The 25,109-nt window shown below is 40.3% G+C and overlaps 1 protein-coding gene across 3 annotated transcripts in view; it reads right to left on the bottom strand.

Moving 5' to 3' along the window:
- ddah1 (dimethylarginine dimethylaminohydrolase 1) overlaps positions 1 to 25,109 on the bottom strand; it is an 88,111-nt gene that overhangs the window by 28,068 nt on the left and 34,934 nt on the right. For all 3 annotated transcript variants that reach the window (XM_031859830.1, XM_031859829.1, XM_031859831.1), the window contains exons 2-4: positions 9,343 to 9,442; positions 6,968 to 7,041; positions 2,052 to 2,171 (exon numbers count right to left, since the gene is read on the bottom strand). In XM_031859830.1, the coding sequence (XP_031715690.1) occupies positions 2,052 to 2,171; positions 6,968 to 7,041; positions 9,343 to 9,442 (294 nt within the window). The remainder of the gene's footprint in view (positions 1 to 2,051; positions 2,172 to 6,967; positions 7,042 to 9,342; positions 9,443 to 25,109) is intronic.

The raw sequence follows: 25,109 nt of genomic DNA, 5'->3' as shown, positions 1-25,109 counted from the left end.
TGAAGGATATTAAACATACAGTGACCCATCAATTTGAATCAAATATCAAAAGTGTATAAAAATGTTCATATTTAACTTACTTGTGTAAATGTTTTGGTCAGGATTTGGTCATCAAACACAACTCATCCTGAATATAAACTTCACCGTGTTGTCGCCTCATTATCTATAAAAACAAGTGTGCAAACATCCTCGAGGTAAAAATCAAACTCTGACCAGTAGTGAGCAATGACCTCATGAATCAAACAGGGCTGAGTGACTGGTGATCTACAGTCTGCCCTGGGACTCAAATATAGAGAGGGAATAGTGTGTGAGAGAACAGGAAGTGGTTGCTGCAGATATTTCAGGATGATAACTTCATAAGTGAAGCTTGGCAGCGACAGCGGCAGATGGATGATGAAATCCATCCGGTCGACGTGTATTCTGATCCATGGGAGAGCTAAACACAGACAGGGGACTACACACATTCTTAGCACACACCCCAGATATAGACAGACAGCAAAACAGAGTGTAAACGAACAGCCTTATTAACCAGATGTTCTTCTACTCTAAACCCACACTGCCAACAGGTCAGGGTCTCGTCTCTTGTCTGAATATCTAATAGCAGCACAATTCTAGCTCCCTAAAGACAAACAGAATTAGTCGGGCTCCAACCTTAATTTGTACAAGGTGTCTTTGTCCAGGGGTACGCAAACAAGGAGCCTTATTGCCATAACAGCTGCATCCACATCCAAAACAAGCACTTTTAATTAATTTAAACAGCATTTACTATCTCACTCCCCCCACAGAGAGAACATTGCCTAATTACAAATCCAGGGTCATTAAAAGTCCTTTAAAATAGTTTCTAATTAGCGCAGGAGAAGGTGACGTAAGCCGTGATTAGAAAACGAGCGGTCTGTCATTACGTCTCACTCCTCCTCGCTCCAGTAGCTAATCACTGGGGTGATCAAACAGGCAGGAATGTTAACGAGTTAGTGCTGGAATATAAAATCAATTAGCGCATGCGTTTAAGTATAGATTCTTAACTTCCTGTGTACACTACAGCTATGCAAAACCAACAAGTCTGACCTCGTGCTGGTCTCAAGTACTTTGCTTCATTAGGATGTGCTGTCGGATGGTCTGGTTTGAATCTCCCCATGAGATACTACTAAGTGGCTTTTACTTGACTTAAAGTAACCTTGTGTCAAGTCGGGCCAGTAGGGGGAGATATCACACTAGGAGGCAAATGAAGAGCCCTGCCAGAAAGGATCTGTCAAGGCCAAGGGTGTGTGTGCTTGTGTGCATGTCTTCATACATATGTAGATAAACATAAATGCATGCGTGTCTATGCTGTGTAAACACAACGTCAATTATCGCACTGTATTTTAGTCTTGTGTGCTGAGAGAAAGGTTCACATAGAGTCTCAGGTGTTGATGTTTGGGAATTTTAGGGATAATTCCATCAGAGGGATGGGCTGAGATTTATCACTCTCTTTGAGGAAACGACAAATCCGTCTGTCGGGGTGTAAACTGCCTCTTGTTCATGTCGAGTCCTTCAGCATCCCCTGGGTTTTATTTCTATTAGGACTATTGTTACGATGGCGCTAGATCGATTCAGAAGCCTTTTATGCGGTAATGAGCTCAAACCGTTAAATGGAATACCTCTGTAATTGAAGCTGGAGTGTGAGCGCCAGGGGCAATCCCCTTAGCTTTGCTGAGACTATGAATTAATGACGAAGGATTAAGGTGACAGGTGGTCTCAGTGTGCCTGCAGTGGGAAGCAGCAATCGAGTTGTAAGTAAGGGAGTCTGCTCTGAATCAACACGTGTAATGTCCTGTCTTGTAGTGTTATTCTTGCTGAATACTTTGCAGAGCAGGAGAAAAAAAAGACAGGGCTGTTAATACCAACAGTATCGAGTCAAGAGTCGACCAAAAAAAAATAAATCAGCTGCGTCATAATTATAAAAACAATGCCACTACATTGATTCAGTGGTTTCTATGACCACAGCTGGGGGAGGCATAACGATGAGATGATGCTTTTACTGCACATACAACACAGATACACAAACTCCATACTTTGAGGGTTTTCTGTGCTGGTTCACTGGCGCCGATGAGAATAAGGCCTGGTCCTCCCATACTGCAGAAGCTTTTCAGGTGCAGCCCTTCCAGCACAGGCACGGTCGACACAGCGTAGTCCTGCAAAACACAATCCAATTAGGTGACGCGAAAAACAAAATATGAATATAAGTAAGTCTCAAGTGATAAAAATGATTTTAATTAATGGCAGCTCTCTCTACGGTCAAACTGCAGGAATCAATTTGGGATTGTTGTGTCAAACATTAAGAGCCTGCCTCTACATCTGCTGACATAATGCTTCCTCACTATTGTTATTCTTTGTAGGTATAGTTACCTACGGTGTTAACAAAAAGACACACACCTTATGTACAGCAACAATGTCAAAACTCAAAACATAGCTGTGGTTATATTGTCCCACAAATATTTGCAATGACAAACATCTGTACAATGTAAAGCTTCCTTGTTTCTTCATATGTGGCTGAATAAATTATTAGAAAACAAATACATATGTAGTTTCATCCATATAAGATAATCTTCATGAAGGCAGGAATGGATTAGACAGGTGTGATGACACAGTGCAAGCCTTCCTTTGTGACAATGCTTCACAATCCACAACGAAGCACTGCAGCTCCAGTCGGTGTACGTGAAATGATGTGAAATGTAATATATATATTTTTTTATAGAAAAGCACTGTAGTGGTTTGTACAGTATCATTAAATTGTGTCTGAAGTGGCTTTTAAGATGAAATAGCAGGTAGCTCAGGGCGGAAACAGCAGGAGTGTCTGGGAGATGATGTTACTGAGCCCAGGGCTCATAGTGTTATTACAGAGCAACTTGAAGAAAGTTGATTGGAAAGGGCTTTATTTTGCTGCAGGATGTTGCATACCAAATGTCGAGTTATACAAAACAAAACAAAAGCTATTGATAAAAGTGGTATTCACACCTGAACATGGCATTTAGGCTTCTTTAAAATCTTTAAAGGCCCTAAAACATTCTCTTTAATATTTAATATTCATGACCAAAGCAACAATCAAAGTTAAGGATTAGAAAAATATATAATATGATTCATTTGTTATCTATTAAGGATGTGTGGGTGCGGTTTAATCACATTTAAAGGGTTACTTTGGTATTTTTCAATCTGGACCCTGTTTTCCCATGTTTGTGTGTCTGAATGACAAATAGGAACAACAATTTCTGAAATGTATTTAGTTTTGATTGAGAGCGCTGTAGACGGCAGCCGATGCAAGCTGGCACCGTCATTAACGTCCACTAAAAGTGCTTGTTTTTGCCAAGAGAGGCTTTGATTGTAATTATTAGAGTCTCGCTCAAGGAGAAGTCAAGATCTGAAATGGTGCGAGGTGATGTGACAACGGTGGAAACACTGCAAGCTGGCTGAGCAGAGTTTGTTGTGTTGGAGTACAGAAAGTATAGCTTAGTGTTATCGATAAGATTTTCAGTGTGAAGCCTGAATATTTAGATGGTTTCGACAATGTGGATGAGGTCCGATGGCCCTCCGCATTTAATTGAGCCAGAGTATAAGGATATACAGATTTTACAACAAGACTTAACCTTCAGCGGGACAAACTAAAGGTAAGAAAAACGTTTTATTACTCAGTAGGATCCTTTCCACATTGTTGTCAGACACTTACAACAACAACATGGTCCTGTCACTGGCAAAAACAAGCACTTTTAGTGGACATAATGTTACATTGATGCTCACTTACAGCGTTATCCCTCAATATCAGACCAGTAATAAAACTGTTGTCCCCATTTGTCACTAAGACACAAAAAATATGGGAAAAATAGGGTCCTGGTTCACAAACCAGTGAAGTTACCCTTTAATAAACAGAAGGCATGGCAACATAAGCAAACAACACTACAACCGTCCTCACATTTTGTTGCACTGCCCACTATAAAACCATGAGAAAAGCGAGGACAAGAAGACAAATATAGAAATCTCTCACGTGAAATGACCAAAGCTATGGCAGAAGATGTAGTGTTCATGTAGGTTCAGAATAAGAGGCCCATTACGTAAATATGTTTGCCTTTAAATCTCTAAACTATTCAGAATGAGGATGAAAGAAGCATTCAGCCAGCAATTGCATCCATATTGATTGATATCTGGTCTATATTTAGGATAATTTTTTTAAATACTTCATAGGGAACTATAGTGAGCTATTTATCTTTAGCCTTCAGAAGCTGATTTAGGACCGACCCTTTCATTAAAGTGTTAGTTGAAAGCCTTTTCGTTAGCAAGAATTAAAGCCTGGGGTCCATATTTGAAGAATTATAGCATAGCCTCCTGAAACAACATTGTTTTACCACAGACTTGGTTTGGATTTTGGATTTACGGGACTGCAAGAATTTCCCACTTTCAACATGATTGATTGAGCATTTGATACATAGACTCACCGTTTGTAACAAAAAGCCAGTTGAGTCCTACAGAGATGTGTAAACCTTGAAGTGATACTAAGCATTAATTTGAACTATGTGAGACTTCAAACTTCCTTCCTGAATGTCTGTGAATACATTTATATGAGCTTATAAATTTAGGTTTGTGCCTAGGAACTGACATCCCTGTGTTTTCTTAATGACATAATGTGTTTTGAATTGTTTTTTATAGCTCGTAGCTTCATAAAACCCTATGAGGTACTGGAAGTATTGTGTACATTGTCCATAGTTACACTCTTTTGTGACATTTTCCATTCAAATATATGTTAAAGCTTTTCAAGTCAATATTTGTACTGTATCATTAGCTCAAATTAAAGTGCTATGATTCACTGAAAGAGTTATTGTGAATGAACAGAATAGTATTTGGCAGGTCATCGTGCCAAAAACTTATATTACTTCATCCAACGTTTTCCTGAAATCTTTCCTTGGCACTTGTTCAGAAGATACAAAAGGACACGTGGGAATTATGAATCTGAACTTCATTCACTCCTTATTCATAAACAGGAAGTTGCAGTTCAAAATTAGAAGTATGAGTCATACTTTTCTTATAAAGAGAGTAAAGAGAGAGACTGAGTTGCTTTTCATCCGCACTAACGGGCTGGTTTGCTGCTATGTTGTGATCTGAAAAGACCCATTGACCAACCCAGAAGCACAACACACTGAGCTTCACTGTTGACGTCCTTAACGATGTTCATATTTTTGTTTTATTGGTAAATTTGGAGTCACCACCTCTAAATGCAGATGAAAAGAAGTGGTTTGGCCTCTATTATTCTTCCTGAACAAACTCATTCAATCAAAAGCACCATCTGCTTTAACCTCTTCAAGGACCATAAAGAAAAGAGGTTCGACATCTGTATGCAGTTGTTGAGTGATAAACAAACCTGGCAACAAAGTGACCCTTAATTTGATAATGATAGGAAAAAAAAACGTGATAGGAGGAATCAATCTGATAAAAAACGGAAAAAACAATAATGGACGCTCAAGTGATTTTTCCTAGTGTCATTTACCAGTGACGCATCATTAAGTCCTGTTTTATCAAAGATAACAGAAAACACAGAGGAACCCATAATGAGGAACTCAAATCAGATACAGACTGGAAGAAGGAAGCACAGCAATAAGGCCATTCAGGTTACCCTAATGTGTTGAACTCTTAACGCCTTGACCGACCCCCGAACTTGTGAGTAAGCCGGCTTTCCTCTTTTGTTACAGTCTCTCAGAGCAAATCCAAAAGCGATGCGTGTAAATCTGCAGTATGAAACTCCTTCACATTACAATAACAGTAGACACGATAGATAGAATCAGTCAGTGTTTGTGACCCACACCATGACCCTGTTTCTAGGCTGCATGCTTAAATTCTTTCATTGCCTGAATCTGTTGTTGCAGCAAGGTTTGGGATATTTAGCAGAATATTTCCTTTGGTGATTTTTGAGCTCAACTATGGTCTATCAAGGTCAGGCCTTAGTCAGAAAGTAGTCGGGGGGGGGGGGGGAAATAAAAATTGGTGAGATACAAAATCATTGACAGCAACAGGGGAGACATAGACCAGGCTTATACACTTACGGTTGCCTTTTACTTTAAGAATAAGGCCGGCAATCTCATGAGAAGACCAAAACCAACAAAGCGTGTTTCAATACTTTCGGACTTCTCTTTCTTGACTTTGGCACTCAGCTTCAAGCTTATTTGTTCCTACAGATGACATAAATCCATAAAAGGCTGGGTACTGTAGTTTTTTGCTAATGTTACCTAAACAGGGGGAAATAGTAGCCAATTTGGTACGCTGGATGGTATTTGTGGTTGCCAGACAGAATAGTTCTAGTGTAGTATCATTGTCATCAATAGAGAGAACTCTGTGTAACACTAAGTGCAATGCTGGGTGTCACTGATGTGTCTTTATGTTTAAGTTTTTGAATAACAATGAAAATCTTTAGCACGGAGTAATACGCCTCATCAGGCTCTGGGTACACAGGAAATACCTCAGTAGTTAGTGGAGGATCAATTTATTGATGGTTTTGGTACTTTCATGATATTTGTTTACAATAAGTAAAATATAGAATATCGCCTCACTCATCCTTTATCAGTGCTTCTCCCTGAAATTAGTTCAATTGACAGCACATACATAAATAATGATGTCACATTTCACCAATTTTAAAGGGTGACTCATTCCTTAAAAATACTTGATTTGTTTGCCACCAATTATGAAATTGACAACAAAGGAGATACAAGTTAAAGTTAAATATACATCAGTGTTATAATTACAGTTTGTTGTGCTGCCCTGCTGTGGCTATAAATATAAATTAATGCAATTTAAGTTAATTTAATTTCAGTAACTTAATTTAAGTTATGTTCATAATTATGTACGCTTGTTTCATACACTTTCACTTCATTAATTTGGAGAGAAGAATCTTTGCTTTTAGTATTAATTGTGATACTGCCACTTTTTACACCATTGCAACATTTAAACTCACCTTAAAGGCATCTGCTAGAAGCTCTGCTCCTCTCTGATTGGTCCGTTTGGAAAGGCCCACAAAGAACTCTCGACCTGAAAAAAAGATGTAGATACCACTGAAGTTGTTTAGGCAAAATATCAATTCAATTTAACTTACTTAATTCAATTCAATACAATTGTCTCTATGCCTGTTCGGACAATTGAATTCAGCAGCTCGCCACAGATCAACAGATACACAATAGAACTCGAAACAACTCAAGGCTTTAAGCTTACAAAACTATGTGGAATTAATTATAAATAAGTACATTGATAAATTACTATCTACAAAATCAATCTAAAAAGATACACAAGGCAATGTGACCATACAAAAGCATTTAAAAAAAATACCTCTAGTATAAGGAACTAAGAAAGCATTATAAAGCAATGATTATTATAATATCTGGAGTACAAACATATATACAACATCCAGAAACTTCTGAAATCTGTTAAATCTACAGTGATAAAGTCTAAAAATCTTGAACAGCAGCAATACAGCGAGCCTGTTGAGCAACATTAGGGGAACACTGCAGTCACCACAGTGTGTACTTTATGCATGCTTGTGAGAAAGGCCAACTGTGGTCAGTACGGTGGGGCATAAGCAGACAGAGGCCTGAAAGCCTGGCGAGGCTGCAGCAGCAGCACACTGAGCTCAGGGATGGGCTCCTAACATAGCTGCTGAAACTTTACAAAATGAGCCGTTAGCTCTGCCAACAGGAAATGTTTCTAGCCCTGCCATGTGAAACCGATTTCAGCTGGAAGGAACGAGCGCACGGAGCCAGCGTCTAGAAACCCAATTAAGTGTACTATACTTTTTCCTTGTGGCCTGCACAGTGTAGAAGACTCTGACCCACATTTTTACTCAACATACGACCGTGCCCACGATTTTCTGCCCTTACCAAATTTTATCATCTAATGCCATAGAAAGAAGAGGCGTGAGAGCCTGGAGACTTGTTGATTCTATTTGACCACGCAGTATTCGGGGGCAATTCAGGGGAAATGCTGCTTAGTGTTCTGAGGAACCAGGTCAGAGGAATGTTTGGCAAAGGCAACCACAACACAAAAGATCTGTTATACGATTTTAACAGATTGCTGCAAGCCAATCAAAAACATGTATGTATGTTTTGTCGCTGCATTAAAATATTTCCTGGAATGGTGTGAGAATTTCTGCATTTGTTAATGGCCGTGCAGGGAAATATCTAAAATAGAGCCCACGTCATTACTGACCCCAATCATTGACGCAGGGTGGAAAAACACGTTTGTTTTTTTTTAAAGCCAGTCATGAATGAGAGCTTCATTGTACAGGTTTATGCAAGAAAATCTTACTTATCTGAACATTAAAAGCATGCCGTGCGGTAAATCAGACTAAAAGCACCAAAGCTTTGAAAAGAAACAAAGATTTGTGCGAACCGTGTCGGAGGAAATGTTCATTTGCCATCATAATGTGAAAAAGCCTTTACGACCCCATGGCCTTTCCCTAGTTCCACTCACAGTACCAACTTTACAAGTTTACAATATCTGGAAAAATCTCCATTATGTTGTTTGATCCATCCAACACTTTTGTATTGAGGGATGTTATGTTAAATACTAAATGACGTTTGTTTTCTCTTTTGCTGTAGTGTCTGATTAAGATGAAGTATATGAGCTATAAAGCTATTTATGTTGTGTGTTTTTTGTTGCATTAGTATGCTCATGCTAGTTTTGAAGTTGTACCCTTCACTTTGGTCTGTGTCGAATTATTTTTTAAAGTGCTTTATAAAGTAAAGGCTTGAAAAATAAAATAACAGGTCTATTAAGATAACCTTTAATAGCAGCTGTGACACACATCTCTCCTTCCACAACCCCCACTTTTTTTTAAGCCAAATTGTATTTTAGGATTTGACTTGCAGTTAAGGTTACTAATGCACTGCAGGGGATAAAACCCAAGGATTTATTTCATAATGATATCACAGTGACCCTACGGCAATAAATGTCAGACTTGCATGTATCCACATTTGCACCCAGTACAAACTGACACAGTCGACATTGGTGCCACCTCTCAAGCTAGATGTATAATCCATAGGTCTTCTTCTTCATAGTTTCATCTATATATTCACATATATATTTCATTTCTGTATAAACTTACACTGCTAAAGTAAAGTATGCTTGGACGTAATTATAGCTCTTTACTACTATTTTATGCAACTGTATGATATACCTTGTATGAATTTATACAAACCCAAGAGTAACAATGTTCCACCTTTTGTGAGGGTGACGGCAACATTTTCTTTGTAAAATCTTCCATATGTGGACGGCTGTTTGATGGCGCAGAAGTTTTAGGTGTTCAACAAAATACAATGATTGAGGAGACAGTTGTACCTGTAAAAAGCACATCTCCTCCATCCAGTGTGGCCTTCTCGTCAGTCATCTCCACAATGTTCAGATTCAAATCCTTCAGAGCTTTGTTCATTGCCTCCGTCTGGAACGACCACAAAGGACAAAAACAAGATATCATTTAAAACATCTGCGGAAATTAAACAAAAACTGAAATGTGATGATGTACATTACACCACCAAATGGTACAAACCATCAGCATTTCCTATCTTTGGGAATATAATGATACGGTCTAGTTCTAAGTAGACATCTCTAAACAAGATGATGAAAATCAGTTTGAGGATATTTACTGGATTTCTTTAAGGCACAGTGTTGAGCAGTATCCATATGATTGAGCACAATGAAGCAAAACCTCAATGAAGCAAAACCTCTCTCCAACAGGTTGCTATGACATTTTAACGAACCATGTCATTTTGGAGAAAGTACTTTCAAACTTTTACATGGCGGTGGCTGTGGAAAATAGGTATGCTGAAGGACCAACATCAACTCGAAAAAAAAGCATCTCCCTGTCCTCATGTTCTGGGTCATCCATCTTTCACATATTTATATTGTGGAAGTGAAAGCGTGGCATACATAATGAAATGCATTCCCTGGATGCAAAATGAGGGGCCAACCACATTTCACCTGCATGTCATCTCTGCTGAAATTAAAACGTGAGCGACGAGCAAGTCTTTTCTTTTGGCTGAACTTTGGCTGGTCTGTTCTCCTGTCTGACCGCCCAGTGTGATTTTACCATCCTGTTTTTTGGGGTTCCTGCGGGACTAATTTCCAAGGCCAGCCATGTTAGCGAGTGCATCAGTGTTTCCACAAGCCCTATCTCACTATGACCTCAGCCTGCTCACAGTGCTTTTTGCCGAACACAATGCTTCTGCTTCTCCTCATTTGTGGACAGCCGAACCATGAGGTCATCCAGGTAGACTGCCATGCACTTCCTTGATAAAGGCCTGTATGCGCACAACTGTCCTTTGCTTTTGCACAAATGAATATGTAATGACCTGATACGCTCAGTTGCCAGTTCAGTAGGTACTCCAAGCTAAAGGTGTTTCTACTATTTGGTCCACCCCATGTATATCAATGAGAGTAGGCCAAATAACGTTATAACGCAATATAGTTCAACAGCACCACAAACTGCATCCTCAGAAATGAGGCAGGGCTGTTGTATTAGACTGCATTAGTTTTAGCTAGGTGTACATACATTAATAATCCGGCTACTGAGTGTATATTCAATAACAACATTTATTAGTGTTTAAAGCTGTTTGTTTGCATGACTGGTTCTGTAAATGACCTTATGACTCAATGGCCCACAACAACAATGACACTCCCTTTCCAGAAGACAGAAAGTGAATTCCCAAAGGATAATCAAACTTTCCTCCTCTATGTTTCATCCTTACTGCAGAGATCCTGCTCATCTTTCTACTTCAATTAATCAAGAAGAACACAGCGTCCTTCCAATGGGTGAGTGGTTTCTTAATAGCTTTGACAGTAACAGCAGCATATTACGCATAGGTACCAGTTAATGCCCCTCATTTTTTGTATGTGCAAGCAAAGGCAGCGCCAAGGAACTCTCTGCTATTCATTTAGTTTGGCTTCTAGGTCTGTTGGGTGGCAAATCAAAGGTTGAGTCAGATTCTGAGGAAGTAAACAACTCAGATGATTCAGAGAGAATTTGTGCTTTTGATGTTTGTTCATCATCCCATTACTGTGTAGTCTCAGTTGGTCCCAGCCAGGGTATTCCTGCTGAATCACCGATTCATCATTTGTGACACAAACTCAGTCAGTTCAAACACTTAATGGAATGATGACCTCGTCTGCGGGTCTGTGAAATCAGCGAGGCCGGATTTGCACAGCCAAACTGGAGAGCAGGGAACTTATGTTTAACACCCTGTCCAGATCATATTGAGTATATAACCAAAACACATTTAAGAGAAAACACCTTTCCCAACAAGACCGATCATTATACACGCTGTGCTGCGTCTCCACAACAGTCATCAGCCACAGCTTTTTCCTTTCTTCTTCTGTCTGTAGCTTACTGGAGCCTCTACTATCACAGTGGTCGTCTGCCCAGGAATCTGCAGGACTGTAGGAAGCAGCTCCTTACCTCAGCTCTCTGGCATTTCCTCTGACATCACTGGAGGTGATGTGACCCAATTGGTGTTTAGGCCCCCTCCTCAGACTAGAAACTACATTTGAAAAATATCATGAATACGGACTACAAAAAGACACTAGAACGATTAGAATAATCACCCAACTTAAATGTTCACAGAGCAGACCTCGAGTATTATCAATCTGTTGCTTTAGAGCCAATGACAGTATCATCCAGTCTATTCCAACAGAGTGTGAGCTGAATCTGACCCATTTACTATGCCTTCCAGAGGTTTTGCAGGTACAGACTGGAGGCAGTTGCTGAGAACCAGCTCCACATTGCAGCACCCCTGGCTATCTTTGGGCCCGTGCCAAAATGAAAAATTGGATAGGTTGTACTGGATTAAAGGCACTTTTTGGCAACAGGATTTATGTTCTGAGTAGTAGCACCAAGAGAAATCAGCAAATATATTTTATCTAAAGGGAATGGGTCCATTCTGCTTTCTAAAGCATGCATTCAAAGTCCCAAGCAACCGAATGGGGATTTGGATTTGGACAGAAACACTACATATCGCTGCATTTCATCCCAAATTGTCTCGTTGGCTTGAGACTTATTGGAGTAGATCTTGTTTGTACTGAAAGTATTCAAAGACTACAGCTGCCATAAAGGGATGCACCTGCTCAGCTACAGGTATCCTACTGGCTCAGCTGGCAACACATCAGGCCTGGCGTAAACCATTGTTCATTAATTTCAAGTCATTGACACACGTTTGTCAATCAGACAATAGCTGAATAGATGGATCACACTATTCTCGAAAAACTTTCTACAATTAAGCTGCAAATGACATTTCAGTCTCATTTCTTCTTATTTAGCCATCTTCATCAGTCTAATGAAATGAATGTGTGTTCATGAGTTTTGCTATAGGTTGTGGCAGAGTATTAAGTGCTGTAAGACAAAACAATTAGCATGCCGCTGCAAGTCCTAAACAGCTTCCCGCAGACACACTGCTAATTGCAGAAGATTAAGAATTAATTTAATGTTTCCTCATGTGATTCATATTGCATTTACAGATGAGTAAATCTATCATCTGGGTACAGTTACCAGTTTCAGGTCTATCAATCACTAAGTCAGGTATGTCTTTGAGTATTGACAAAGACATACCTGACTTTCTGGTTTGTTGAAGTTATTGTGCTCATTATCGTTGAGACAAAAGGTCAATATACTGTTTAAGGAGCAGTGTGCAGGATTTGGGGGCATCTCGTGGTGAGGTTGCAGATTGCAACTAACATAAACTACTTCCTTGTTCCAAGTGTGTAGGAGAACCACGGTGGCCGATGCAAAAACACAAAAATGTGCAGGGCCCCATCTATAGCCAGTGTTTGGTTTGTCCGTTCTGGGCTACAATAGAAACTTGGCGGCCGGTTCCATGAGATCCACTTCGTATGAGGTAAATAAAAGTTTCATTCTATGGTAACAAAAACACGATTCTTATTTTCAGGTGATTATACATTAAAGAAAACATTAATAATGGCATATTCCATTTCTACCAATAGATCCCCCTAAGACACTGTTCCTTTAAGCTGATTGATAGCAATTTCCTGTCTGTACAGTATATACCGCTCGTGGTTTCCCCTTTCCCGGTCTTTGAAAAAAGCTAAGCTAAACATTGACTGACTGTCTGTAGAATCATGTTTACCATACAGAACTAAGAATCGCATCAATATTTTCACCTAACTCCAGGCAAGAAAGCAATAAGCATTTTTCCTAAAATGACAAACAACTGCTTCATCGGGTCGGACATTTCAAGTTTCTTTTTTGTCTTCTCCCTCTCTGGCCCTTTTCTCCACTCCTCCTTCACCGACTTTCATTCTTTTGTTGTTTCTCACATTCCCTCTATTCTCTTTAGACCCTTGTGGCAGGGTCAAGAATGCTCCTACAGTGGCTTCTAATGCAGAGTGGCCTATTATCTCTCACCATGAGGGACATCCAATACCCCACCCTGCCTAGGTGCCAACTCACTTTGCCAGCACCTCCTCCTCCTTTCCCCCCCAACCGTCTATGCTCCTCTCCTCTTCTCTCCATTCTCCTCCATTTCCCCTGAGTGTTTGGCCAGGCGACATGCTGTTAGCTAGCAGCCTACTTTGAATGAAAAAGGCCTTTTAAAATTCATTAAGGGCTGAAGGCTCCAAGATCCAGTAGGTCTGCCTGACACATTCCTGCCGTTCCAGCACAGGACAGGGGAGACGGAGCAGAGAGAACAGCCTTTCATTTGGGGCTTTTTATGGACCTCTTCTCCATTCTCTCGCCCCTGGTACCCGTTGATATCGCATTCTGCTAAAAAGGACCATCAGTCTGATGGAGCATGGTGCATTTGGAGAGGCAATAGAGTACACAACAAAAGCATTCCTGAAGGTCATCCTAGCCTCCCTACACCAGGCAACAGAGTCCCACGCTCTCCAACATAATGGGGACACAGCATTCCTCCAAGCCTCACACGCAAGGAGGTCAACCTCTTTAAATGACACTTATCAGCTGCAGTTTGTGAATTAACAAATCACATGAAATCAATGGCATATAATGCCAGGCAGCTTGGTTGGTTAAGACAACAAAGAGGACGTTAAGGAGTGAGTTATATTGGGGGTTGGGTGGCAGGACAAAGCATGCCCTCCGAAGGGGTGCCATGGTCTAAAAATGTTGGGAACCACCGGCTTATCTACATTGTACAACGTTAGCATCTGGAGTTGTGTTCTGGCAACCTGGCAAAGAAAAGTTCAACAAATCACTCTCCTTTTAGCTCTGTTTTGATCTCCACAATCTCCTGGGGGATCCTATGTTCACAAGGCAGTTGCTAACTTTGTCTGCTGTTTGGCGTTGAGCAGGTGAGGTTTATGAAAGCTTTTTCGTTGAAAACTGCCTGCCTGCTGCGGCTGAAATGGGGTTGATGAGAGCGAGAGTAATCCAAAACAGTAAAGTTGTTGGCCATATCCATAAAGCTGAGATTAACTGCAGAGTCAAGCGATAATTCTCGTCATCACTATAAGCCACTCCTTTCACACTACACAAAGTTATTTGATCTATCGTTAATATAAAAATGATTGCAGCTTCGAAGCTATGAAAATACGTAAATATAACAAACGTAAATTCCATTCATTTAAAGAGCTGTGTTTAAAAACGAGGACCAAAAAGGACTTGCTTTTATTGACATGTGGGCATAAATTGGAACAGGGAGTCTTGTGCGTCATAGCTAAGGGTTTGGCTGGACATCCAGGACACAGATGATGATCATAGCAGATACTGTAGCAGAGGCCTAATGCAGAGGAAAGTTCAAAGACCAGTGGAATACAGAGTAGGAATAATGGCTGTAATTCAGGGCAATCGACCAAATGGAATTTGCCATGAATGCACAAATTCCATATACATCTTATGCACAAGGTATTAAGGAATTCCCTTTGTTAGCTAAGAGGAGTAAGTGCGATTAAATGTCTCAATTATAGATTTGTCAAAAGTTTGCCAGGGGCAAGTGTCTGAAGGACTGAATAAATGGCAGCCATAAGGGAGACAATCTACAGAAGCTTAGATTCAAATCTTACTCTCAATTGCACAGCCACACATGCACACACTAAAAATCTGAAATTGTGAAGTTTTCTTATCGGAAATCAGTACCTAATGATTTCTTTTCAGTTTCTTGCAGGAACAGTCCTCACAAAGGATACACAAAGCACTCATACATGAGTCACACGGGTATGTGCAGGCATGGAATAAAGGGCCCAGTCTGATGCTGTCATGGTGGCCAAATGTTGCATTCCTAAAGGGAACTAACTGCAAAGGTTCGGACTGTCACAGCCTGTAACCAAAGTATGAAATGACAACATCTCATTTAGTGGCAGCCAAGAGAAAACAAACCCTCCATGGCCTGTCCTTGTGTTATCCAAACAAATCCTTGGTGTATGTTGGAACATACCTGTGGTTAACCAAGCCATGACATCTTTCCCCCCCCCCCCCAGCTTTAGGATTACATTAATGTTGAGAAGTAGGTCAATGTGAAGGCGTGCACAGTTAACAGTAGCAGATCTGGAGGTCGATCCCACCACATCGACCACAAGGGTCTGGCAGGCTGCCTCAGTGAAAGAGCTGTTTCAGCCAGACCGACTGCACTGTCAGACCGCCTTCACTTGGGGCTCCCAGGATATCAGGGCTCCGAGGAGGAAAATGCCACACTATAGTCCTGCTTGGACATATTTACAGCCGTCTGAATGGTGAGGGATAGCAGTAGGGCCAAGATTACACAAATCACTTGAAAAGATTGTGAGGAACAAAGGAAAAGTGCAGGGCTTTATCCAATTGTTAAATGGGGTGTCTTCAGCTTCTAAAAGCATGGTATGTGTGAGAGGTAATGGCATTTCAGAGAGCTGAGAAAGGCTACAGCACCCTTCATGTAATTACAAATAAAAGTGTAGATGAGTGGCTGTGTAGAGATGCATTAAAGAGAAATAAAGACTTTTCCGTAATTAGTTTTCTATTAATGCTCTCGTGGCTGTTAATTAGCTACTCATTTTATTGTTTTTAGATGGAAACTGAAATTGAAAGAGAATACCAAAATTATATTTCATCATAAATTTTCAATCAACATGGGTTTCAATTTGGGTCCTGGGGTGATACATATAAAAAAAACAATAAAACTATCTACCTCCATATGACTAAAGCCTCAATTACCTAGGTCCCATTTTCTAATGCATTTTAAAGCTGAGATGATAATCAAACCTTTTACACATCCTTGTACATGTGCAGCATGTTACTGATAAGCTTTGTAACTGCAGAGGTTCTTAGAAATGATTACAGATTACGGAGTACCTCTGTTGAACAAGGCTTGTAGAATCACTCCAAGATAACACTCTTAACCGCTAAGATCCTCTTCTCAGTAAAGACGACCCCGCACATTTCTGTGAAGGACAGCAAATACATCTGGAATTCGAAGTAACTGTCAAATATGCAGCAATAGTGAAAGAGGAAGACAATGTAAAGAGAAATGATTGAGAAACTTCATCCATAAAGGAGGAGTGACTTCAGTATTATCTAGTACTGCAACAACTTGCTGATCACAGTGCACACTCACATAGAGACACACAAGCAGAGCTGAGTACTGCAAAAATAAACAAAAATGCGAGTCTCTCCCAGAGCTAATAAAGAGCTTGCTCCAATCAGCAGGGCTGTAAAGAATGTGTCTGCTGCCTACCTCTCACTGTGATGGCTCCACAAATACAGAAGAGCTGCAGGCTAGGAACTGTTGGAAAGCAAAAGGATGGAGGCTGTTGCTTGTCGAATGGATGCGAGCATCCAGCGTGGGGATAAACAGAGGGGGCTTCGGTAAATACATCTCCACTTGGCACCGACTCCTCTGTGTTTATTGGGTTTGACCCCCACAGACTGGACGTCTATACCCAAACAAGAGGGAAAAGCCAATAAACTCACCTACCTCATGGAGAATTACAGTTCACCCTTCCCTGGCTGCATTGGTCTGATAAATAATAATAATATCTTACCAAACATCACAACACTATATAAAACTGTAGCTTCCCCAGCAGGGAAGATTTACTACACATTACACTCACAACCAAGAATTCATGCTGAATTTGCTTTTTTTTTTTGGAGGGTACAAAAATAAATTGCCAACTTCCACAAGCATTGCTGCAATGCCGGCTGGTAGGAGATCAGCAATGGTTGTTTGTACTCAAGACGAACAGCTTGCATCGCCCTCCAGGTCACTCTGCTCTATATCACCGACAAGCAACACTAATAAAATGCTTTTACAAAAAAAACGTTAAATATTCCAAAGATCGGAGGCCTAATGTTCACACTGTGAGTGCGAGATGGTTAAAGGTCGTTCCACTCTCCTCTAACATTTTAAGAGGGGTTATAAAGCTCCTCAGCTCTTCTGATAAACTGAGATTAACTTGAGCCGTTTAACTGATATTATTATCCAAAAGCAATAAATCACTAACGGCCAAATCAGTGAAAAGTTATATTTCAACATTATAGCAAGCCATATTGAGAGCAAAATACAGAGAAAAAGATGCTGTTTGGCCTTTCTTCTTTTTTTTCATTGAGGGAAACCTGAGTGGGAAACCCTTCTCACCACCACCTTTGGCCTACCTGGGATGACAGACACAGGACCACCCACATCTCTAGTCAAGGCTGGGATCTCATGTGCTAAGTCTAAAGTCTGTGTGTGAGCAGAGGGCCATAATACTGTAGTGTTCGCAGAAGACAAAACAGGTTGTTTATCTTTTACTACAAATCATGTCCACTTTACATCACAACTAAACACTTTGCAAACTATGCTATGCCAAACCACTTTTTGAAAATTTGAGTGTGTTTTCCAACCATTCAGGTCATCCATTGTTTTGTTTTTATTTATTTCTAAAGAATATGAAAATCTTTAATCAGAAAATTGATTGAAACTTACATGGATTGTGTAATCCATTATAGTGAACATCAAGTATGTGTTTGTTAGGCCTTTTCAAAGCAATCACCTTTCTGTCTATTGTATTATTTTATAGAAATCAATGGAAGCCAAAGGATGTCTGGAAAGTGGCAGAAAACATTCAAAAATCTAAAAATATATAAATGTCAGCAAAAATGTAGAGTAAACATGATTTGCAGTTTAAGGATGAGTTTACTCAAATTACAAAAATACATATTTTGCCACTGGTACCGATGCAATAAGATGGAGAAGATGGAGAAGATGAATCTACAGAGCTCAGTGTTTCACTGGAACTACTTTCTACCAAAGAAAAGAAGAGTCTCTGTTAAAACTGTTGATGTGTTCAGTGGATTATCCTGAGAAACAGGAACACCGTCTCTAGAAAAACAAGCTGCTGTTGCACTTTTCAAATACATTTTTATAATTCTGTGAGCCCAAAACACAATATTCCATCATCTCTGTTGTATTAGAGATGCAACAGAAACCTAAGATAGGGAATAAAATAATTACCATCGGCAGCAAATGGGTTGATACCACTAGATGTAATTCAAGAAAACAATACCAGTTATCAATAAAAAAAAAAAAATAAAAATAATGTTTCATAGAATTTTACAATATGGAAATTAGATCAAATGAAAACTTCTTAATTCATATGAGGAACACCCCCACAAGAAAATGAAATGTGTACAGTAATTGGGGAGAAACAACACTTTAATGAAGCTAAAACTTGTAAATGGTGGTATGGCCCTTTACGGTGCTGACAAGAAAGTGTGGGCTGCCTGAAATTTCCAGAAGCTTTTGTTAAACAATCAAGTCAGACTGAACTGATTGACATTCGGAAACAGGATGAACTGATGTAAGATGGTAATGTGCTTCAGTAGACATCTGCCAGGAAGGCTTTGTAGAAGTACGTATGGTTTAGGATTGACAAAGGGAACGAGCAGTTGAATGGAAAGTTGAATGTGTGACACTGTCACGAGAAGTCATTTCCGTTAACTTGTCAGGCTTTCCGAGAGCTGTGGTTAACCGACTCGCATTACCCTTTGAGAATCAAAACTTGGCACACGTGTCGCGTGTACCAAAGATGATTCAATAGAGATGATTCCAGTAGGAATCCCCATTGTGTTTGTTTTTGTTCCACGGGTTGAGGCCCCTGGAAAGTAAAAATACCCAGAGCTCCAACATATTTAAACTGTTTCAACATTCGTGAGGCCCAAGGTGTGCCAGAGAACGGAATGTCCAACGAAACACACTCCGCAAAGATTTGTCTATACTGCCTGGAGCCTTACCTTCCGTGGCTTTTCCCTGTTTAGTGCTTTTAGTGCATTGTAAAGCAGGGAGTTCAGAGCTACAAGGGTCACGTAAGGAGGCGGAGATTTTAGGTGAGTCACATTTAAGTTCTTCTTGAAGGCTTTCCCCACTCTCTCGTCCCTCCCACGCAGGGAGTACGCTTAGTATACAGTGCCGGCTTGCTCAAAAGAAGAGGAACCCCCGGCTAAGAGGTCAGGAAAGCCACAGAAATGAGGAGGGAGGATAAGGAGAGACAGAGTCTGAGCATTTTGATATGACGAGTGTGACTGACAACGGCTCTTCCCTCAAAAATACCTCCCACCATGTGCTCCGATACCGTTTTGTTTAAGCTGTTGACATTCTGAATATCTGTGGGAAAAAAAAGAAAAAAAGTGACGCAGACGGTCTAGATTGTAAAAGATCCGTTTATATATTTTCATATCGGCATTCTTTTCATTGTTGAGTTATTCGAATGGTTGCTCACTCTGTCCAGAATACTAAAAACAGCATGGAAATCCAGTGCGTTCTGCAGAAAGAAAACACCATCATACCACACGGTTACACCCACGATTTCCAAAGAATGCAATGGACTTCTTCCCAAAGGGGGAAAAAGCTGAGTTTGCCAGAGAAAGTACAGACTAACTGCCCATTATGAGGGATTTCCCAAAACAGCCATGTGAAGTTAGATGTATGGGAGGGGCTAGTATGGAAAAATGAGGAAAAGGGTTGTGTGTTTTAATCTTGAAAGGGAAAAAGAAGAAGATGGGCCAAAAGGTTTCCCATAAATGTTAATGAAGGGCTTTCCCAGAAAGATTTTTTTTCCTCCTTTCCAGCATGAAACAGGAGGTCAGGTGCTAATGTCAACCAGCAGGGCTGAATCCAGGGATCTGCCTTTAAAGTATATTAGACGAGAACCACGCGGAATTAACCATACTGTAGGGATTTAGCAGTGAATGGTAAATGGAAAATGGACTGTACTTGTACAGTATAGATCTTTTCTAGTCTTCCGACCACATTACATGTCATCACTCACCCCTATTCATACACTGATGGCAGGGGCTACCATGCAAGGTGCAACCTGCCCGTCAGGACTATCTAACATTCACACCATCATGCAATACATCATGCAATGCAGTACGTCATACATCAGTCTGACATGGACTAGCGGAGCAGGGGATAGAACCGCCGATCCTCTGATTGAAGGACTGAGCCCTAACTTAGAGCTAACTTTGGATGATGATGTGTTAGAAACATTGAGCAGACCTCATTCACAGAGAAGCACACACATATGAGAAAACACAAGATGACTGAAACATTTTGGTTGTTATATGCACACTAGCTGACATCGCTCTGGATTGCTGGTATCTTTATTCTTTGCTTGCTTATATAATTGGCTTTCAAATCTTCACAGTAGCTTGTCTAAAGATAGCAAAATCAACTTTAGCTGTAGACAATAATTTTCGGGTAATTTCTAAAATCAGATTTGTTCAGAATCAGTACTTTCACAAGTTACTTTGGCAGCATTTAATCACAACGCAAGTGCAGTCCAAGGGTTGTGGAAGCAAGTTGTCTCTGGTGTTGAGAGAAGGACGGTTCTAAGACACCACAGATTACCGTTTTGTGGCACACAACAAATTCAACAACTCATTAGTTATTTCTCAAGTGTCCTGACAGTAACAAACAGCAGAACTCGTAAACTCGTAAATTATTTAATGATTCTTTTAGATACATCATTCACACCAAACCATCTGACAGTTCTGCTCTGCGTCAATAAAGGAACAGGTGATTCCATTGTGTCGGTGTATAATCATGATGTTATAGTGGGAGGATTACAGTAGTTACTTTTACGTATTTACCGTACAGACCGTTTTACTACAGTTGATATTAAATACCTGAATACTGAAAAGTTGCCTTAAGTGGATTATTATACATGTACATACGTATGAGTCAGTCTCCAGTGGGGCAGCTTAATAGTATGGATGTCATCATTGTGGCTACAGGTACTTGAGGATGAATTAGTCGACAAAATGCTGAATAACAATGGTGGAGATTTTTCTGGTTGCGTTTAGAGGCCTTTGTGTACTTAACAACAACAGTAACAAAAATGTGAACATTTTTATAAATCCAAGGCCTTTCTTCAATTAGCATAACACATGCAGATCCCTTTAATGCACACTTCACTGTTAATTGATAACTTTCCTGTCAGTGGTACCAGACTGCCAGCAGTCAGAAGCGTTCAAGTCTTTCAAGCTGCACATGTAAGCCATGTGTGTGTGTCTAGGAGGGCCACAGCAACTCTTACCCTCGGGCCTCCATGCAAAAACATCACCACTGCTACAGCGAAACGAGACAGACTGTAATGGAAACGGCACACTTTCCAGACACTTGAGGGAATAGCAAGCATCTCCGCCTGAGCCCCGTACAGACTACTACCCCCCCCAATCCTCTCACCGTCTCTGCTCGTCTGGTCATCTTTCAGGAATAACTGGGCAGGTTTCATAATGATTAGAATACATTGTAGATAATAAACCCTCAAAGATAAAAAAAAAACAATTAAATGCCTAATTCATCCGGCATTGTGTATTCAGTACGGACCTGTTTATTTTTAGTGATGAAAGGTTCTGCTGTATGAGACACTTTACTTTGGAAGAGGAGACATTCCTTGGACTCAGTGTTTTGTGTTGCATACTGATCCTTTCATGAATAAATAGATGAATCAGAAACGGGAAGACTAAACCTCTAAAAGAATCACAAGATGGTTTAAACAATGTGAAAGATATTCTGTATGCTGCCTGGTAGGCCTGAAACGATTGGTCATTTAATCAATGAGGCGATCGGCAAAAATAAAAAATTGATTATCAATTTAGTCTTTAAATAACTGTTAGTTGCTGCCCTACTGTATGGTGTACAACAAACAGTGGGACTGTTTGTGCACAGAAAAACAAGGATCCATTAGCTGACACTGGGGCTGCACTTCATCAAATGCTCAGTTTACAAAGGTGTTTGTATGGAATTAGACAGACTGAGCCCAAATGATACATTTCATCTAAAAAAAAAAAAAACACAAAACACCAGCATTTGGTACAAACTGGTTCACTTGTGCAGTTTCAGACTGATTTTGATCTCACAAGTAATCCAATTTAATGTTTAACTGATTTGAAGGTTAAATTAGGACATTCCCTATACGACAAATTAAGACTTTAGTTTAGAATGCAGCCCTTAGTATCTGGATAATGTAATCATCTAAAGGTGTCCACATCAGAGTAAAAACAACAATGTAAATGAAGTAGTGTTGAAGTGAGGTCCTGGCATCTGCTATAGGTGAATCACATTTTAGAAAAGCAGCTATAAGGTGAAGTAAGCGTGCCACTCCCCCCCCTTCTTCATTTCACCGTTATAGAAATGGATCACATTTGACCTTCCCTCTCAATCAGCCCCTTTCCATCTGATAACCTATAGTGCTGTTCAGAAGCTCTTAAACCTCGCCATTCTTGACATTCTCGGGATTCTGGATGATGTGACCTCATTGGGTGAGTGAAGCTGGTAGGAAAATAGCCCCCGGCAGAGCCTTTGCTCCAACATGGAAACTTAAGCTAACAAAGAATGCATGATGTGCAAACTTGACTGTGGCTCCACCTGTGAGGGAAAACAACATGTTTTCCTACGCTAGCGTGTTTTCAATCCAGTGTGCAGATTATACTGTTGGTGTAAAAGCCAAACGTGAGCCAGAGTATGTTCAAGAAATACACACACACACACGCACTGACACTGCACCTATCTGCATTAGAATTATAAGGCAATTGTGCCAGCTCAAGTTTGATAATCTCACAAATTTAAACGTCTAACCGCACATAGGACTATTAGGAATATTTAGAAAACAAAAAGAAGAATGTATTCATTTAATGTGCACACCACATGTTACGCGGTGTACACCTTAGGATGCAAGATGAACTTTAGATAAATCTGATAATAAAATCAAATCAAATCCAAGATAAACTGTTGCACTTGTCCTGACTGCACATGAGTGAGCAACATGAGCGGTGATTACATCTGGACAGTAGATTCAAATGTATGGTCCTATATTCCTATCCTGTTGTCTGTCAGTATACATTAAGGTACTGTGCAACACTTTGTAACAGTTGATTTTCTGTACCATTACCAGCCAGACAACCACAACCTTTGCAATTTAGGGGCGCTGATGCATGATTACCTACTGTATGTATAGCATGCTCTTTGACTTTTAGTGAGGGAAGATGTTGAAATCATCAATCAATAATCTGATATTTTAAACTGTGAAATCTAAAATCCCTGTTGGCGCTCAACTTGTGCATTTGACTAGTTTTTTTTAAGCACCAGAGCTGATCGACTTGAACTTGTAAGCAGTTGTGTTGTTTGCTAATTTTCACTCTCTTTTAGCTCTGTTTTTGGTCTCACACCACATCTTTGGCTGCTAAATGGTCCACTACATTCGCCAACTAGTCAGGTGCTGAGCAGGTACGGATAGCGTACGGAGGGTTTTTGCCTATTAGCTCAAAACAGCTGCCTGCTTATAGATCCAACAGCCACTGTGAATCCAGGATCACATACCAAACATGATAATACCTTAAGAGTTTGACGAAATTCATTTGTTGGCAAACAATTACTGAATCACAAATTTTACAGTGCAACTCGACTATCCAGTTGAATTCATGTTTCTGCCACATGAAGAATATAAGTCCAAATTTTGCAATGTTTTAAATCGGTTTTGGTCTTTGCAAACTACAGAGAAAAACTTGTTTTGTTTGGTAGCTTTTTGGTTAGCTTGATCTCTTTGCTGTTTCATGCTGGACAGGAAGCAAACACTTGGCTTGTCAGAGCTTGTTAACTGGTGTGTGTGTGTGTGTGTGTGTGTTTGTGTGTGTAAGCGAGTTGCATGCCTCTCACTGGAGCACATAATTACTAGTTGGTGATAAAAAGAGGAGAAGGGGGCATTGTGGGATAGCGTCGTTTGGTGTGAGTCGCCATTTGTATCAGGGTTTATATAGGGTTTATTGAATAACTATAGGTGGACATGATTAACTACATAGCTGGGAGCTCAGGTATGCACTGACTGACAGACACACACACACAAACACAACACACAGGGATACACGCAGATACATATTAATCAATACTTTACCAAAGAAATACCAGAATCTGCAAATACTTAGAGAAATGGCACGTGTACGCATAAAATGTCACGTAGCCTGAAATGGGCAATATACACACATAGACAAACCACAAATGTGGAACTATCAGCGCGTCGGGCCAAAAAAAATGGAAAGATGTTTATACTCATAACCAGGCTCTGAAAACATTCATTTAGTCAGGCTCTGCTGAATCATTTACCAAAAACTTAGGTGGAAAAAAATATATAAGCACGGAGTCTGGCTTTTACGTAATGCCAGCAGCCAGTCAGTCAGAACCACAGGATGCATACAGGGAAGCAGAGAAAACAAACACTGAAGGATGTCCTTTCTGCATACTTGATGCTTTTCCCAGCCGCAAATACCAAAGTTCGCCGGGACGCTGCAAAACAGATTCACTCTAAACCGACCTGCGATTTTACCTTATAAGGGTTTGAATACTTTGAGCCTTAAGTTGTGTGCGTGTATGTATACGTGTCTGTCTGTGCGTAGGTGTGCTGGAGAAGCTAGGATTAGTTTAGGTTAGAATATTTCGCTCAGCTCGTTAGTCTTTTTGTTATCATCTAGAGATGGTGTCTCTGGCAGCATCAGTGGTGGTTAAGGAAAGCTTAAAGCAGATGAAGAGAAAATTCCACGGTTACCACTTGGTCTTACATCGTTCCATTCCAGTGGCCCATGATAGCAATACACACACACACACACACACACACACACACACACACACACACACACA

This window comes from Anarrhichthys ocellatus, unplaced genomic scaffold (genome assembly GCF_004355925.1).
Source record: "Anarrhichthys ocellatus isolate YVR2014 unplaced genomic scaffold, GSC_Weel_1.0 scaffold22, whole genome shotgun sequence".
Classification (NCBI taxonomy): domain Eukaryota; kingdom Metazoa; phylum Chordata; class Actinopteri; order Perciformes; family Anarhichadidae; genus Anarrhichthys; species Anarrhichthys ocellatus.
The sequence above is the reverse complement of the archived record's forward strand: the minus strand, read 5'-3'. Positions and strand labels throughout refer to the sequence as shown.